This window comes from Macrobrachium nipponense, chromosome 39 (genome assembly GCF_015104395.2).
Source record: "Macrobrachium nipponense isolate FS-2020 chromosome 39, ASM1510439v2, whole genome shotgun sequence".
Taxonomy (NCBI): Eukaryota; Metazoa; Arthropoda; class Malacostraca; order Decapoda; family Palaemonidae; genus Macrobrachium; species Macrobrachium nipponense.
The window spans coordinates 13,749,629-13,765,449 of NC_061099.1; the positions used below are offsets into that span (position 1 = coordinate 13,749,629).

Consider the following 15,821-nt stretch of genomic DNA (forward strand, 5'->3'; position numbering starts at 1 on the left):
TATCAAGAAGTTGGCCAGAGCGAGAGGTTTTTCAAGACCAGTGGCAGAGGCTATTGCCAATGCGAGAAGAGCTTCCTCTCGAGCAGTTTATCAGTCGAAGTGGGCTGTCTTCAGGAGATGGTGTAGGAAGAAAGGTATTTCCTCCTCCACGACCTCTGTGAACCAAATCGCTGAGTTTCTCTGCATTTGAGAAATGTGGACAGACTTGCAGTGCCCACAATAAAAGGATACAAGAGTATGCTGTCAGCTGTCAGCTGTCTTCCGTCACAGAGGGTTAGACCTGACGAATGATAAAAACCTTTACGATCTTTTGAGATCGTTTGAGACAACTAAAGTACCGCAACCGAAGGTCCCATCATGGAACCTTGACGTAGTTCTAAGGTTCTTGATGTCGGCTCCCTTTGAACCTCTGCATGCTGCCTCGTTGAAAGACACTACTAGGAAAGCGATTTTCCTAACTGCTCTTGCCACGGCAAAAGGGTTAGTGAAATTCAAGCAATGAGTAAATATGTGGGTTTCAGAGGACACAGTGCAGTGTGCTCCCTGAATCCTAATTTCTTAGCTAAGAATGAGAACCCATCTAACCCCTGGCCTAAAACCTTTGAAATTAAGGGGTTAGCAGAGTTCATCGGACAAGAGCCAGAGAGAGTCCTGTGCCCTGTCAGGGCTCTCAAATTTTATTTGCAAAAGACCAAAGACTGTCGGGGTCCTTCTGAAAATCTATGGTGCTCTGTTAAGAGACCCGACTTTCCTATGTCAAAGAATGCACTGGCATTCTTTTTACGAAGCACCATCAGGGAGGCCCATGCGTCCTGCCCGGATGGTGATCTAAAACTTTTGAAAATAAAAGCCCATGAAGTGAGAGCTGTCGCAACTTCAATGGCATTTCAAAAGAATATGGTACTCAGCGATATCATTAGTGCTACTTTTTGGCGAAGCAACTCTGTGTTCGCTTCACATTACCTGCGGGATGTGAAGACGGCATATGAGAACTGCGAGTCGCTAGGACCATACATATCCGCAGAAATGTTGTTGGGGGCAGGGAGCAGCACGAATCCTATCCTATAGAAAAGGGATAGGTGTGTCTTTTAATTTGGTGTTGGGTATGGTTGAAGGGTTGGTCGCTTGGAGGCGCTTTCCCTTTCTTTAGCCTAGAAGTTATGGGACTAACTTCGAATAGGTTAGGTCAGGTGGTGGTTTTAGCTTCGTTGCCCTAACAGTATGGTCAATATGATCTAGTCACATTGTGGTCACGCTCCCGCTGACAGATCATCTAGAATCACCAGCTATATAGGTCACTACCTGCTGGAGACTCTAGTAAAGCAGAAGCAGACTTGGGTGACAGTAATCACGAAGTCAGCTATGCTAACAGGTAAGGAACCAAGATGTCAATCATCTGCATGTAATTTGTTTCCTAAAATCCTTCTATTCTGTCCCTTCCCATCTCCAATGGTGGGATTCAGCTATATATATATCTGACAGGTAAGTTTCATGAACAAAATGTTATTGTCATGATACAATAAAGTTTGTTCATACTTACCTGGCAGATATATATAATTAAGTACCCACCCACCTCCCCTCAGGGGACAGTGGTATGAAAAATCTGAATAGAAAATGGGAATGGTTCCTGATATCCGCCTCCCAGCGGCGGGAATGGGTACTAACCACCTGGCCGCCCACTGCGTGTGCCAGGAGTTTTGAAATTCTGTCGGACGACGAGAAATACAGCTATATATATATCTGCCAGGTAAGTATGAACAAACTTTATTGTATCATGACAATAACATTTTCTGGCAGACCTGGTTTCATCTCGGAGCGGATCCTTGGACGGTCCAGGTCCTGAAGGAAGGATACACCATTCCGTTCATCAAGCACCCCCCTCTCACAGAATTTCCTGTGAATTTATCAGCTTACTCGGAGAACTCCGAAAAATTTGCCGCCCTCCATCAAGAAGTTCTCGCCTACTGGCAAAGAGGGCCGTAGAGTTAGTGGACTCTCCTCAGGAACCAGGATTTTACAATTGCCTTTTCCTGGTAAAGAAGGCCACAGGGGGTGGAGACCGGTGGTGGACGTCAGTGCCCTGAACCGTCTTTGTCCTGAGACAAAGTTTTCTATGGAAACGACCCAGTCGGTATTAGCAGCGCTTCATCCAGGACGCCTATTTTCATATTCCGATTCATTCGGAATCGCCCTCTGTTTCGGCCTGTCGACAGCTCCACAAGTGTTCACCAGAGTTCTGTCGTCAGTAGCAAAGTGGCTTCATCTGGACGGGATACGAATCTCCATGTATCTAGACGATTGGCTTCTCAGGGCAAGTGCCAGACAGAAGTGTGTGGAGGACTTACAAAAGACTTTAAGACTGACGGACAGCCTAGGTTTGTTAGTCAACAAGGATAAGTCGTGTCTCACTCCTTCTCAGGAGATAGTTTATTTAGGAGTGAGACTGGATTCAGTTCTTTTTCAGGCTTTTCTGTCTCGCCAAAGGATCGACTCTTGCCTGAACAAGATAGACGAATTTCTCGTCAGACAAAACTTGCTCGGCGAATCAGTGGATGAGTCTTTAGGAACCTTGGCTCGATAGAAAACAGTTTGTAAGTCTGGGCAGGCTCAAACATGAGACCACTTCAATTTACTTGAAAACAGAAGTGGCAAAGGAAGAAGTTCCCAGACTACTTCGTGTTCCCCATCTCGGAAGGAATCAAGCAGGACCTCCTTTGGTGGAAATCAGAAGGAAGGCTTGTCTCTAAGCCAGTTGAGCCCCAACCTTACGCTCTTGTCAGACGCATCGGACAAAGGGTGGGGAGCTACTCTGGGGAGAAAGGAAGTGTCGGGACTTTGGCAGATTCATCAGAGAAGCTGGCACATAAATCTGAAAGAGTGAAGGCGATCCATTTGGCTCCCTAATGCACTTCCAGACAGAGGTAAGAGGGAAAGTAGTGCTGGTTCAAGCAGACAACACCACAGCTCTCTCTTACATCAAAAAACAGGGGGGGACACACTCGTTCTCTCTGTGTGAGGCAGCGAGAGACCTACTCATTTGGGCGAAAGAGAACAAGGTTGTCTTGAGCAAAAGATTTATTCAAGGCTCGAAGAATGTAAAGGCGGACATTCTCAGCAGGAGAGGACAAGTCCTCTCCACAGAGTGGACTCTACATCCTCAAATATGCAAGAAGCTTTGGGGGGGGATTTGGGGATGTCCTCCGTTGGATCTCTTCGCCACAAACAAGACAGCTCGTCTACCACTGTATTGCTCCCCAGTTCCAGACGAGGAGGCATTTACAGTGGATGCCATGCTTATGGACTGGTCAAATCTGGATCTTTATGCCTTTCCGCCTTTCAAAATGCTAAGACTAGTTCTGACAAAGTTCAGAGGTCATCAGAACGTCAGGATGACTCTGATAGCCCCCTTTTGGCCGGCCAGGGAATGGTTTCTGGACCTACTACAGCTGTTGACGAACTTTCCGAGAGAGTTACTGTTAAGGAAGGATCTACTCAGACAGCCCCATTTTCTGAGGTTCCATCACAACTTGTCCGCTCTTCGACTAGTTGCCTTTCAGGACTGTCGAGCATCTCCTCAGAAAAGAGGATTTTCAAAGAGAGCTTCAAGGGCTATTGCTAGACCCAGAAGAGAATCCTCTGATCGAGTGTACCAAGCTAAGTGGGTCCAATTCAGAGCTTGGTGCAAAGAAGAAGGAATTTCGTCTTCTAAGACCTCTATAGCTCAGTTAGCTAACTTTCTTCTTTTTCTTTGTGAGAATAAGAAGCTTTTCTACCCAGACGATTAGGGGTTATAGAGCTATGTTGTCTCTGTTTCAGACATCGAGGATTAGACATCTCTAATAATCAAGACCTATCAGACCTGATTCGTTCCTTTGATACGACCAAGGACAAAGGAGTCAAAAAGAACAGTAGCTTGGAACCTGGATGTAGTTCTTAAATGGCTGATGTCTGAGAGATTCGAACCGATCTCTCTAGTTCTTTAGAGACTGACTAGAAAGACACTTTTTCTTGTGCTTTAGCATCGGCTAGAAGGAATCAGTGAGCTGCATGCTATTGATAAGAGAGTTGGATTTGCAAGGGCAATGCCATTTGCCTCATCAATAGCTGGGTTTTGGCTAAGAATGAAAATCCCTCACGTCCTTGGCCTCGTTCTTTCTCTATAAAGAACATTTCGGAGTTAGTGGGCCTAATGAGCCTGAATGTCTTCTCTGTCCAGTGAGAGCACTTAGACATTATGTGCAAAGGACCAAACCGGTATAAGAGGTAAGAGTGATAAACCTGTGGTGTTCAGTGAAAGATCCTTCTCGTCCTCTTTCTAAAAATGCGCTCTCCTTCTTTTTAAGGAATTTGATTTCGAGGCACACGGACAATGCAGGACTCAGATATCAAAGTGTTTAGAGTTAAAGCTCATGAAATTAGAGCAGTGTCTACGTCTATGGCATTTAGACGTAATCTGTCTTTGAAAGACATTATTAAATCTACATATTGGAGAAGCAATTCTGTCTTCGCATCTCATTATCTGACAGATTTGCAAACCACATGAAAATTGCAGTACATTGGGACCATTCATTGTGACTGACACGGTATTGGGTGAGGGAGAGAAGGATGTATCCCATCCTCACTAACTTTTCTCCATTGATTATGGGTTTTGTATTTTAAGGTTGTCTGAAGATACAGGGAGCTTTTTTGAGTATCTTTCAGTCTTTTAATGTCTTGGTGTATTCTTAACCGGTTGTGGTGATCCCTCGTTTTTTTGCTTGTTTGTTTGGTGATTTGTACTGCGCCCTGAGCAGGGGATTATAGTCTTGTCCGTTACGGTCACGTCCTCAACGGCAAGTACTTATTATTGTGTCTGGCACACGGATCCATATATCCTGTCGGTACAATAAAGGCCAAGCAGATACAGAGGCAGTAACCACTGAGTCAGCGGTCTTTAAAGGTAAGGAACCTATATCTTCGGATAATTCCAACAGTTGTTATTTTAGCTGCCATTGTCCACACCTACCTAAATGTGTCAATCAGCTATATGTAACCACCGGGTAAGTTATATAAGTGAAAATAACATTTTTATAATAATATAAAGTTTCACTTATACTTACCCGGTGGTTACATAACAAAGCCCGCCCTTCTCCCCTCATATGGACAGGTAGGCATGAAACTTCTGAATTATTGTTGGAATGGTTCCTGGTACCCGGTAGAGGGCGGGAGTAGAGGGATCACCTGTCAAACCATTAGCGCTACCGCGAATTTCAAATTCTGCCGTGACGTCAGGAGACGACAGCTATGTGTAACCACCAGGTAAGTATAAGTGAAACTTTATATTATTATAGAAATGTCATTTTGTCCAAAATTGCATTTTTCCTAACTATACAAACCTGAGGTCCTTTTACACATAGCCCCACCTCATGCCACCCCTCACTCTGCAGTTTTTTGCTTGGGCCTAAAGCAAAAGTGATTGTTTACCTCCCAGTCGCGCGCGCACGCCTGTCGGACAAGCAGTTAACTACCGAACCCCTTGTTCGAAAGCTTACGACCTATCCAGCTGCCGCTAGTAACCTTCCTATTGTAAACCTCAGGTTTGTATAGTTAGGAAAAATGCAATTTAGGACAAATTGTCATTTTACAGTTAATAAATCTGTTGAAATTAATGTTAGTATCTAATGTTCATTGTTCTGAAAGCGATCTTATGTTCCAGGTTTGAAATGGGGGCAACAACTGAAGACAGCTTTAGAATCATGATCGCAACAGATAATCACCTGGGATATAATGAAAGAGATACTGAAAGGGGTGAGTTGAATGAGTTTAAAACTAAAATCATTGAGTGTTCTGGTGTTTAACCCAGTTTTATAAGAGTTTATATCACACTGACTGGCTCTCAAATGGATAGTTCTGAGAATGACTACATATTTGTAGCACTGACCAGTGTGGAGCTATTTATTTTAAGAAAAATCAGTAAATATGAAAATGTTTAAAGTAGCTTTATGTTATAGGTTAAAGTTTTTATGTACACAGTTAACTTAATAGAACTGGATTGCTTTACCAGATATGATCAGCTTGAAACATTACAATATTTTGGTCCATTCTACGGTAGTTATATAAATGTATATTATTAGTAATTTAACATAAAAGTTAAAATTATATGTGCCAAATATTTCAGGTGATGACAGTTTTGAAACCTTTGAAGAAATATTAGAGTTGGCAGTTGAGAAGGAGGTGGACATGATTTTGCTGGGAGGTGACTTGTTTCATGAAAATAAACCATCACGACAGTGCTTAGTTCGTTGCATGGATCTTTTGAGGAAATATACTTTTGGTGACCGGTGAGTTTCACACTTTTTCTTAGCATTTGGGTAATGAAACAACTGTTGTTGCAGTCAAATATTGATTCTCTTTGTAAATCTGCATAGGATTTAATACTCTTTGTCTTATGAAGGTATCGCCTGATGCACATGTACTATATTCAGCAGTAGAAGAATAGATTTTATAACTTAATTATACAGATATTTTTATATAAGTAACTTACCAAGGAATTACATTGCTAAATATTTCTAGAATCAGCAGCTAGAATGTTGAAATTCACATTTTTCACTATTTTCTAGTAGCTAGGTGACTAGCCCTGCCCACTTTTTGGGAAAGAGGAAAAACTATCCAAATGGGTTCAATTTGTTTCTGCCTGCTGATGGCTATGCTAGTTATTAGCTCCAGCTTTGTTTTGGAATTCTTTCTTTGTGGTTGACATTTCATTGTGTTTGGTGAACCATTTTTGGATTGTATAGCCTTATGGCATATTCAGATAGAGTTAGGCTCAATTTTTATTGATTTTGACTTTATTTAATCAGCTGTTGACTTTATTCCCGATTATAACAATTTTCGGACTTGACTCTCGTGTCAGACTCAAGTACTTCTTCAGGTATTGCAGCAAGGTCTTTAATACACGGCTTAAAAAAGAATCTTACGATTCTCACTTTATGTACACAGATTTCAGAGGACAGGTGTTCAATAGATGTAAGCTATAGCAAATGTATCAACTGGAGCACTAAGAAGTGGAAGACTTTATATCACACTTAAGTAAATTGGCAAGAGATAGGGAAAGGAAGGCAACTGCTAGGCGAATTAGTAAGTCATTAGCTAGCCAGGAATCCTATGATAATGATAATGTTAATGATTATGTCAGTGATAATGAACCTGTAGTTTTTATTGACCCTGTTCCCGGTTCTCTGTCTGTACCCGTTCCTTTATCCAGCTCCCTAGCTTCCAAACCCAACATCATTGCTAGTCTCAAAAGTAGAATTGATGATAAGAGATTTGAGTAGATTGTTGCATCTCTCACAGTTAGCCATGTCTGTGAAGGTCCTTGTGGACAATAAAAGTGTTTGTAGCATCCAATGGCTCCTAGTGTCAGTGCTGTGGCTATTGAGTGCCTGGTAGCACCTTGTGCAAGTGCAGTGTTTGAAGAGGTGGCTTTCTGGCTCGCTGATTCTTCTAAGCAAAGATTAATGACATACTCCCCTAAACCTGGGTGGAGTCAAACTAGTAGCCTACGGGAGGTCATTTGGGTCTGCCCATGGGTAGTCACCTCCTCCTTTGAACCTGTTGGAAGTTGCCAGGTTGCATCGCTGGATATAAATCGTCTTTCATCAAGATATTTTTGTTTGAAATTATGTTAAATTGTTTTAGTATGGTAATTAAGGGATATTTTGGTTTGAACTATAAAATTAAACAGCAAAATGTTAAAATATACAGTTTTAAGTATTTTAGCTAATTAGTACTGGGTATTTGTCAGTTATAGGCCAATTGTAAGCATTTTTAGAGGGGGTTTTGCTTTTCCATGGCAGGCTCTGGGACCTATTCACTCGTAAAAGTGGGGAGCACTGTATTAAGGGATACAGAGCCATGCTAAACTTGGTATTCAGACACAAGGGTAAGGATTTGTCTTCTGACCAAGATTTATCAAGCAGAAACAAAACTTTTTTGGTGTTTTGGAATTTAGACATAGTACGTACTTAAATGGCTATCAAGTTCATGGTTTGAATCAGTGCATTCCATCGCCTTAAGAGATTTTACCAGAAAGACTCTTTTTCTTGTTGCTTTGGCAACAGCAAAACGAGTTAGTGAAATCCATGCGTTAGATGGGAAAGTTTGTGTTTCCCAGGGAAATGCAGTAGTATTATGCTCATTTTCACTGGGATTCTTAGCAAAGAACTAGACTCTCTTTCAACCATGGCTTCATTCTTTTATCATCAAGAGTCTGTCTAATATTTTGGCCCAGACGAGGAGAAAAGAACTTTATGTCCTGTGAGGGGCACAGAAATATAATATTTCCAGAACAGAGGGAATTCATGGACCTTCGAACAGTCTTTGGAGTTTGGTTAAGAACTCTTCATTCCCTCTTTCAAAGAATGCCCTGGATTCTTCCATATAGATCTCATCTCGGAAGATCACTCCTTAGTTGGAGATGAGTTTTTTCCCATTGTAAAGTGAAAGCCCATGAAATAAGGGCATTCGCTGCGTTTTTTTTTTTTGGCATTCAAACATAATTTATTCTTCTTATCTATTTTACAAGTGACTGGAAATGTAAATCAGTTTTTGCTTCACATTATCTATGTGACATAGAGACTGTTTACGACACACGCAGTACCTTGGGTCCATTTACAGCAACTGGTGGCAGGGTGTTGGGAGATGTGTAAGGAGCAGTTCTCCCTTCCTATTTACTCTGTCTTGACGAGGGTATTGAAGTCGTAGGGGATCATGGAAGTACTAAGTAAGTACTTGGGGTACCCTCCAGTCTTGTTTGCTTTTAATGGGTGATTTTATTCAGTTTTTGGGGGGGAGGTGAAGATGATATTTTACTGGTGTGAATGGTGACTGCATCCTGGGCAGGGGCAAATTTGTGTTCTTTGCTAGCCATCGGAATCATCCTTAGCTGATAATTCCCCACTAAAGTATCAGGTGCTCCACAGCTATACCACCATGCCTCTACTAGATAAGATGAGTGCTGAACCAGAGGCATTATTTATCTGCAGCAGCTCTCTTATCAGGTAAGGAAACAACAAACATTGTCTTAATGTTAGCAATCTTTTCTCTGTCAAATTCATTGCCATGCTTAATGTTTCTTACAAATTTCGTGATGGAGCCACCATCGCTAGTGTGGAGAGAAATTTCCTTCTCTTGCTCAGCCCCCTATATTGTCCCTGATAATTAGCCCTCCTACTCCTTTACCAGTGTCTCCTTCTTCAGGCTCCTGTGTTTCCAAACCTGACACCATTGCCAGCCTCGATAGTAAGTTTGAGAAAAAAATTTGATTTTCTTGCTAAGGTTATAGTAGAGCTTGGCTCGTCTTTCAGGTCGTTTGTGGAGAGAGAGCCTCTCAAAAGAGTGGTTATTAGTGATAGTTTTGTTTCATCTGAGGAGGTGGCTGTTCAGCCCACCGGTTCTCCTTGATGAAGGTCACTGTCCCACTCCCCCGCACCGGGGAGAAGACATACCGGGAGTCCAAGGGTGGCCAGAGGGGTTTGCCCCGGACAGTTGCCCCCTCCATCGCACCTGTTGGAAGTTCACGGAGCGACAGACCGCCATTGGAGAGGTGTCTCATTCAGTGCTTCACGTCCGTCGTCGGATTTGTCAGTGGCGTCACCAGAAAAGAGATGTAGACGGCACAGATTGTCAGCCTCTAGGCCGCTAAAGAGACATTCCTCGATCTCTGACAGCTCTCTGCCTCCTGTTAAGAAATACAGAGTGGCTGGTATCAACCCTTAACTGTCTTGTAGCTTCCAGGTTTTGCCTAGTCATCAGTTTTTAGCTGCCAGGTGTTCATCATTGTTCGAACACCCGTCACATCAAGAATTCGTAATGACTGATAACGTACATCGCTCAGCTTCTCCGTGTCTAGTAGCTCCCGTATTGGACCAGGTAGTGCCCATGGCGGACCAAGTAGCTTCCGCAACTGAGCCCCCAACTCCCCTCTCTGGCAGCTCAACGCACTGTGCTTCCTGCTTGGCGCCTGCTCTTAGAAGCTTGATGGCCTCTTCTGTTGACTTAGTGCCTGCCTCGGCTGGCTCGACGCCCAGATTAACTCCCAATCTGGGGCGTTTGATGCCAATGGCTACAGTATCAATTCTGGACTTTACTCCTGATTCTACTTTGACTAATGTAGAAAAGTCTTTGGCTCCTCTAAAACGTAAGCTGGATGAGCTTATGAGTTTCATGAAAAAGGAGCTTCTTCAGGCAGTAAGGAGGTGTTCTCTCCTATTCATCAGAGAACGAAGCAGTAGAGCAAGAGACAACCTCATTATGCTTACGCTTCTCTATTGGCATTCTTTTTGGAGAATTCAGATTTCTTCTCTTCAGGGAAAACAGCAGCTCCGGCCTCCACTTTTCTCATGAGGAAAGCGCCAGTAGAACTTCCTCAGATGGTTTTGTCCTCCGCTTCTAAGATAGCATTACAAGAGGTAGAAGATTGGTTGGTTATTAAGAGGGATTTTGGCAAGGCTACGTTCGCGTTTCCTCTGTCGAAGCTTATTAAGAAACACTACAGGTATTACGTAACAGGTGAGACTCCTTCCCTGGTAGTATCTGCCTCCTCCCAGGGAGATTTCTCAGCCCCAGTGGATTCGGCCAGATGTTCAGCGTTCAGAGCGGCCAAAGTATTTTTCACTTCGCCAGGGATAGAACATTTGGTGAAGAACATTTTCAAGATTTTGGAGGTGTTTAGTTTATTAGACTGGACAGTGGGTGCTTTGGCAACGAAGATAGAAAGCTGTTCTTTGTTGCAAGAAGACCTGTCAGCCGATTGGTTGGGAGTGCTTTCATGTGCTGACAAGGCAGTAAGAGACTCTTCCAGCGAAGTAGCTTCTCTTTTCGCTATGAGCATCCTGAAGAAGAGGGAGCTTTGGTGCTCTTTTATCTCTAAGGGAGTTACATCCATGCAGAAGTCCGCACTGTTGTTTTCTCCTTTGGACAAAACATATTTTTCTGCAGTCAACAGTAAAAGACATTCTGATAGATCTTCAGAGTAAGTCCACGACAGATTTGTTGACTCAGTCAGCAAAGAGACAGAAGGAGCCGGTATCCTCGGCTTACAAGTTGGTCTCTCCTCTTCAGCTTCACCCCTTTCATGGAAGCAGACCTGGTCATCGTAGATTAAACTTGCGGTCTGGCCGTAGATCAGTTAGTAAGACCAATATTAAAACTTCCAACAAGCAATGAGTGGTGCGTCTCCCATGTTCCCGTAGGAGCAAGGCTCCATTATTTCTGGAGGGAATGAAGCAACAGAGGTGTGGATCCTTGGATGGTTCAGGTGTTAAGGGAAGGCTATTTCATCCCTCTCCTACAAAAACCTCAGTTGTCCAGTTTTCCGATAACGTTAACAGTGTACTCGGCAGGATCCGAGAGGCATTTAGCCCTCTTTCAAGAGGTTCAGTCTCTTATCCACAAAAGAGCAGTAGAATTAGTAGTAGATCACAGCTCAAAGGGTTTCTATAAACCGATTCTTTGTAGTCCCCAAATCATCGGGGGGCTGGAGGCCTGTCGTAGATGTCAGCGCACTGAATCAATATATTGTAAAAACGAAGTTTTGAATGGAGACAAATGTTTCTATCCTAGCTTCTCTTCATCCAGAGGATTGGATGGTGACTCTGGATATGGAAGATGCATACTAACATATCCCCATACACCCAGAGTCAAGGAAACTTCTTCGCTTTGTGTTCGAAGACAATGTACATAAATTCAGAGCCCTATGTTTTGGTCTGATGACTGTACCCCAAGTTTTCACAAGGGTCTTGGCCTCTCTAGCAAAGTGGCTACATTTGATGTGGATAAATGCCTCTTTTTTTTTTCCCAGACGACTCGATCCTACATTCTCCCTCAAAGGAACAGTGCACGGGGAACTTGATAAAACTTTTTGCTCTGACTCAAGACCTAGGAAAACTAATAAATGTCCATAAATCCCAGCTGGTTCCGTCTCGGAGAATTCAATATTTGGGCATGACTCTGGACTCTCGGACTTTTCAGGCTTTTCTATCACCCAAAAGAGTGGAATCTTGCCTTCACACGGTACAAGAGTCCATGAATTGGAGCTCCTGCTCAGCCCTTCAATGGATGAACCTTTTAGGTACTCTTTCTTGAGTGGAACCATTTGTCAAGCTAGGCAGGCTTCACATGCACCCTCTGCAATTTTATTTGGAGGTTCTCTGGTCCAGAAAGACACAGGAAGACTTGTTCGTTTTTCCGATCTCCTAGGAGATAAAGTTGAATCTCCGAAAGTGGTTGTCCGAGGACAGGTTATTAGAAGGAAAGTCACTCCGACCGAAGAACCCAGACCTGAAATTGTACTCCGACACATCGGACCCAGGATGGGAGCCACCCTTGAGTCACAAAAGACATCGGGTATCTAGTCGGTGGAACAAAAAGCCCTACACATCAGTGTGAAGGAGCTGTTGGTGATCTTCCTCAGTCTGCAACACTTTGCTTGACAGGTTTCGGGAAAGATAGTAGCTGTGCGGACAACGTGACAGCACTGTCTTACATCCGCAAACAAGGAGGCACGCGCTCCTTCTCTCTTTATCAGAGAGCAAAAGAACTCCTGATGTGGGCGGAACAGCGAAGAGTAATGGTGTTTACTCGCTTTGCTCAGGGCAGAATGAACGTCATGGCAGACGAACTAAGCAGACGGAACCAAGTGCTCTCAGCAGAGTGGACACTAGAGCTCCAGGTGTGCAAGGATCTGTGGAGTCTTAGGGGACAACCGATATACGAGGGGGGACCCAAAACCCAAAAGTAACCGGAATTGTGTCATAGAATTTTATTCAGTTATGTTACATGTTTACAGTCTTATCACCTTCAAAGTACAGTGTTCCCCCCATATTCGCGGGGGATGCGTACCAGACCCCCCCCCGTGAATAGTTAGAATCCGCGAATGTTTGGAACCCCTATAAAAGCTCTAAAAACAGCCTTTTTTGTTAGTTAAAACTTAAGAAAAACCACTAAAAATTTTCATACTTGGTTTTTTTAATAGTTTTATCACAAAAAGTGTATTTTATGATGAAATTGATCACAAAAACCAGGAATTTGTGGATATTTCTCATAGAAAATATTGCGAATGCGCGAATTTTCCGCGAATAATGCGGGGAAACGTTCCCGAGAGGAATCCGCGAATGTGTGAGTCCGCGAATCCGGAGAACGCGAATACAGGGGGGGGTTCACTGTATTCTCCATTTGAAGCAATGCACTTATTCCAGACGGTGTTTTCCACTGTTGAAAGCAATTCTGGAACTCTTGTGAAGTTATGGCCTTTTAATGACTCCGTCGTTTTCTTCTTGAACCTCTTCAACGTCTGCAAAACGTTTTCCTTTGAGGGCTTTCTTCATTCGGGGGAACAAAAAGAAGTCACAGGGAGCAAGATCGGGTGAATAGGGAGGGTGGGTAAGTGGGGTCATGCCATTCTTGGTCAGAAACTGTCTCACACTCAAGGCGGTGTGCGCTGGTGCATTGTCGTGATGAAGCCACCACCTCCACTTTGCCACAGGTCGGGGCGTTGCCGTCTCACGGAATCTCGTCAAGTGAAGTCCAGTGTCAAGACGATGCTGATTTGTTTCTTTGATGTGAAAGGAATTGTCCACAAAGAATTCGTTCCTGCAGGCTGTTAACCAGACGCTTTACTTGGCAGTGCTGAAGCGTTTGCGAGATTCCGTGAGACGGAAAGCCCCGACCTGTGGCAAAGTGGAGGTGTGGCTTATCACGACAATGCACCAGCGCACACCGCCTTGAGTGTGAGACAGTTTCTGACAAGAATGGCATGACCCCACTTACCCACCCTCCCTATTCACCCGATCTGCTCCCTGTGGACTTCTTTTTGTTTCCCCCACCGAATGAAGATAAAGCCCTCAAAGGAATGTTTTGCAGACGTTGAAGAGGTTCAGAAGAAAACGACGGAGTCATTAAAAGCCATAACTTCACAAGAGTTCCAGAATTGCTTTCAACAGTGGAAAACACGTCTGGATAAGTGCATTGCTTCAAATGGAGAATACTTTGAAGGTGATAAGACTGTAAACATGTAACAATAACTGAATAAAATTCTAACACAATTCCGGTTACTTTTGGGTCCCCCCTCGTAGATCTCTTTGCAACAGCAAAAAATCATCGTCTGCCAATTTTCTGTTCACCAGTGCTGGAGCCCTGTGCATGGGTGACAGACGCTATGCTACAAGATTGGACGGGGCTGGACCTATACCCGTTCCCACCATTTGCAATGATTCGAGAGGTGATCAACAAGTTTATGAGTCATCAAAATGTCTCCATGACTCTCGTAGGTCCATTCTGGCCAAGGAAGGAGTGGTTTCCGGACCTCCTTCATCTAATTATAGACTTTCCAAGACTTCTCCCTCAGAAGAAGTCGCTATTCAAACAGCCTCACCTGTACAGGTTCCATCAGGGATTGTTCACTGTCTCTGACAGGATTTTGACTGTCAAGTGACTAGTTAGAGCGAAAGGCTTTTCAAGACAAGCTGCAGAAGCCATTGCAAGATGTCGCAGATCTTCTTCTACCAAGCTCTGCCAGTCAAAGTGGTTAGTTTTTAGAAACTATCGCACAGATAGCAGATTTTCTGCTATTCTTGAGGTCCTCTAGGAAGTTTGCATCCAGTACTATTAAAGGGTACAGCGCTATGGTAAACTCTGTGTTCAAACATAGAGGTTAGATATGGGGCACAACACTGACATTAGCGATCATATTAGATCCATGGACACTTCCAAGACAGTTAACCCTCTTACGCCGGAGCGGTAAATAAAAAATTGTCTCCCGTATGCCGGAGGGGTTTCGGAGTAGAGCGCGGAGCGGAATAGCGGAAAAAAAAATTTTTTTCAAAAAATCACAGCGCTTAGTTTTCAAGATTAAGAGTTCACTTTTGGCTCCTTTTTTTGTCATTGCCGGAAGTTTAGTATGCAACCATCAGAAATGAAAAAAATTATCATTATCATATATAAATAACGCGATATATGATAGCGCAAAAACGAAATTTCATATATAATTGTATTCAAATCGCGCTGTGCGCAAAACGGTTGAAGGTAACAAGTTACTTTTTTTTTCGTTGTAATGTATACTAAATTGCGATCATTTTGGTATATAACACATTGTAAAATGATAAAGCAACACAGAGAAAATATTATCACAAAATAATGCATGAATTCGTAACGCGCGGACGTAAACAAATATTTTGTTCAAAAATTCACCATAAATCTAAATATTTTCCTAGAGACTTCCAATTTCTTTCAAAATGAAAACAAATGATTGAATATTACTATACTGTAAGAGCATTAGCTTACAATTGCAGTTTTCGACCATTTCTGACAAGTTAAAGTTGACCAAATGTTGAATTTTTTTGTATATATATTTTTATATGCAATTATTTCGGAAATAAGAAAAGCTACAACCTTCAAATATTTTTCGTTTTATTCTACATGAAATTGTGCACATTTTCATATATAAAAACTCTATGAAATGTCTAATATGAAACGAAGCAAATATTCCGAGAATGGGACGTACGCATTTCGGAGATTAGATCCGCGCGCAAAAGGGAAGGAAAGATTTTTTTTAAAATTCACCATAAATCTAAATATTTTGCTAGAGACTTCGAATTTGTTTCAAGATGAAGATAAGTGACTGAATATTACTAGACTGTAAGAGTTTTAGCTTACAATTGTGTTTTTTTTACCATTTCGGTAGAGTCAAAGTTGACCGAACGTGGTTTTTTTTTCTATTTATCGTGATTTATATGAAATATTTCAAAATGAGAAAAGCTACAACCTTCAATTATTTTTTATTTTTT

At 42.7% G+C, this 15,821-nt stretch overlaps 2 protein-coding genes across 2 annotated transcripts in view; one reads left to right on the forward strand and one right to left on the reverse strand.

Moving 5' to 3' along the window:
• Nucleotides 1-15,821, reverse strand: part of LOC135209963 (double-strand break repair protein MRE11-like) — a 185,147-nt gene that overhangs the window by 3,645 nt on the left and 165,681 nt on the right.
• The window catches only part of LOC135210142 (double-strand break repair protein MRE11-like), a 71,088-nt gene continuing 60,962 nt past the window's right edge, over nt 5,696-15,821 (forward strand). The window contains exons 1-2 of the mRNA XM_064242961.1: nt 5,696-5,787; nt 6,158-6,320. Coding sequence (XP_064099031.1) covers nt 5,703-5,787; nt 6,158-6,320 — 248 coding nt within the window. The 5' untranslated portion in view covers nt 5,696-5,702. The remainder of the gene's footprint in view (nt 5,788-6,157; nt 6,321-15,821) is intronic.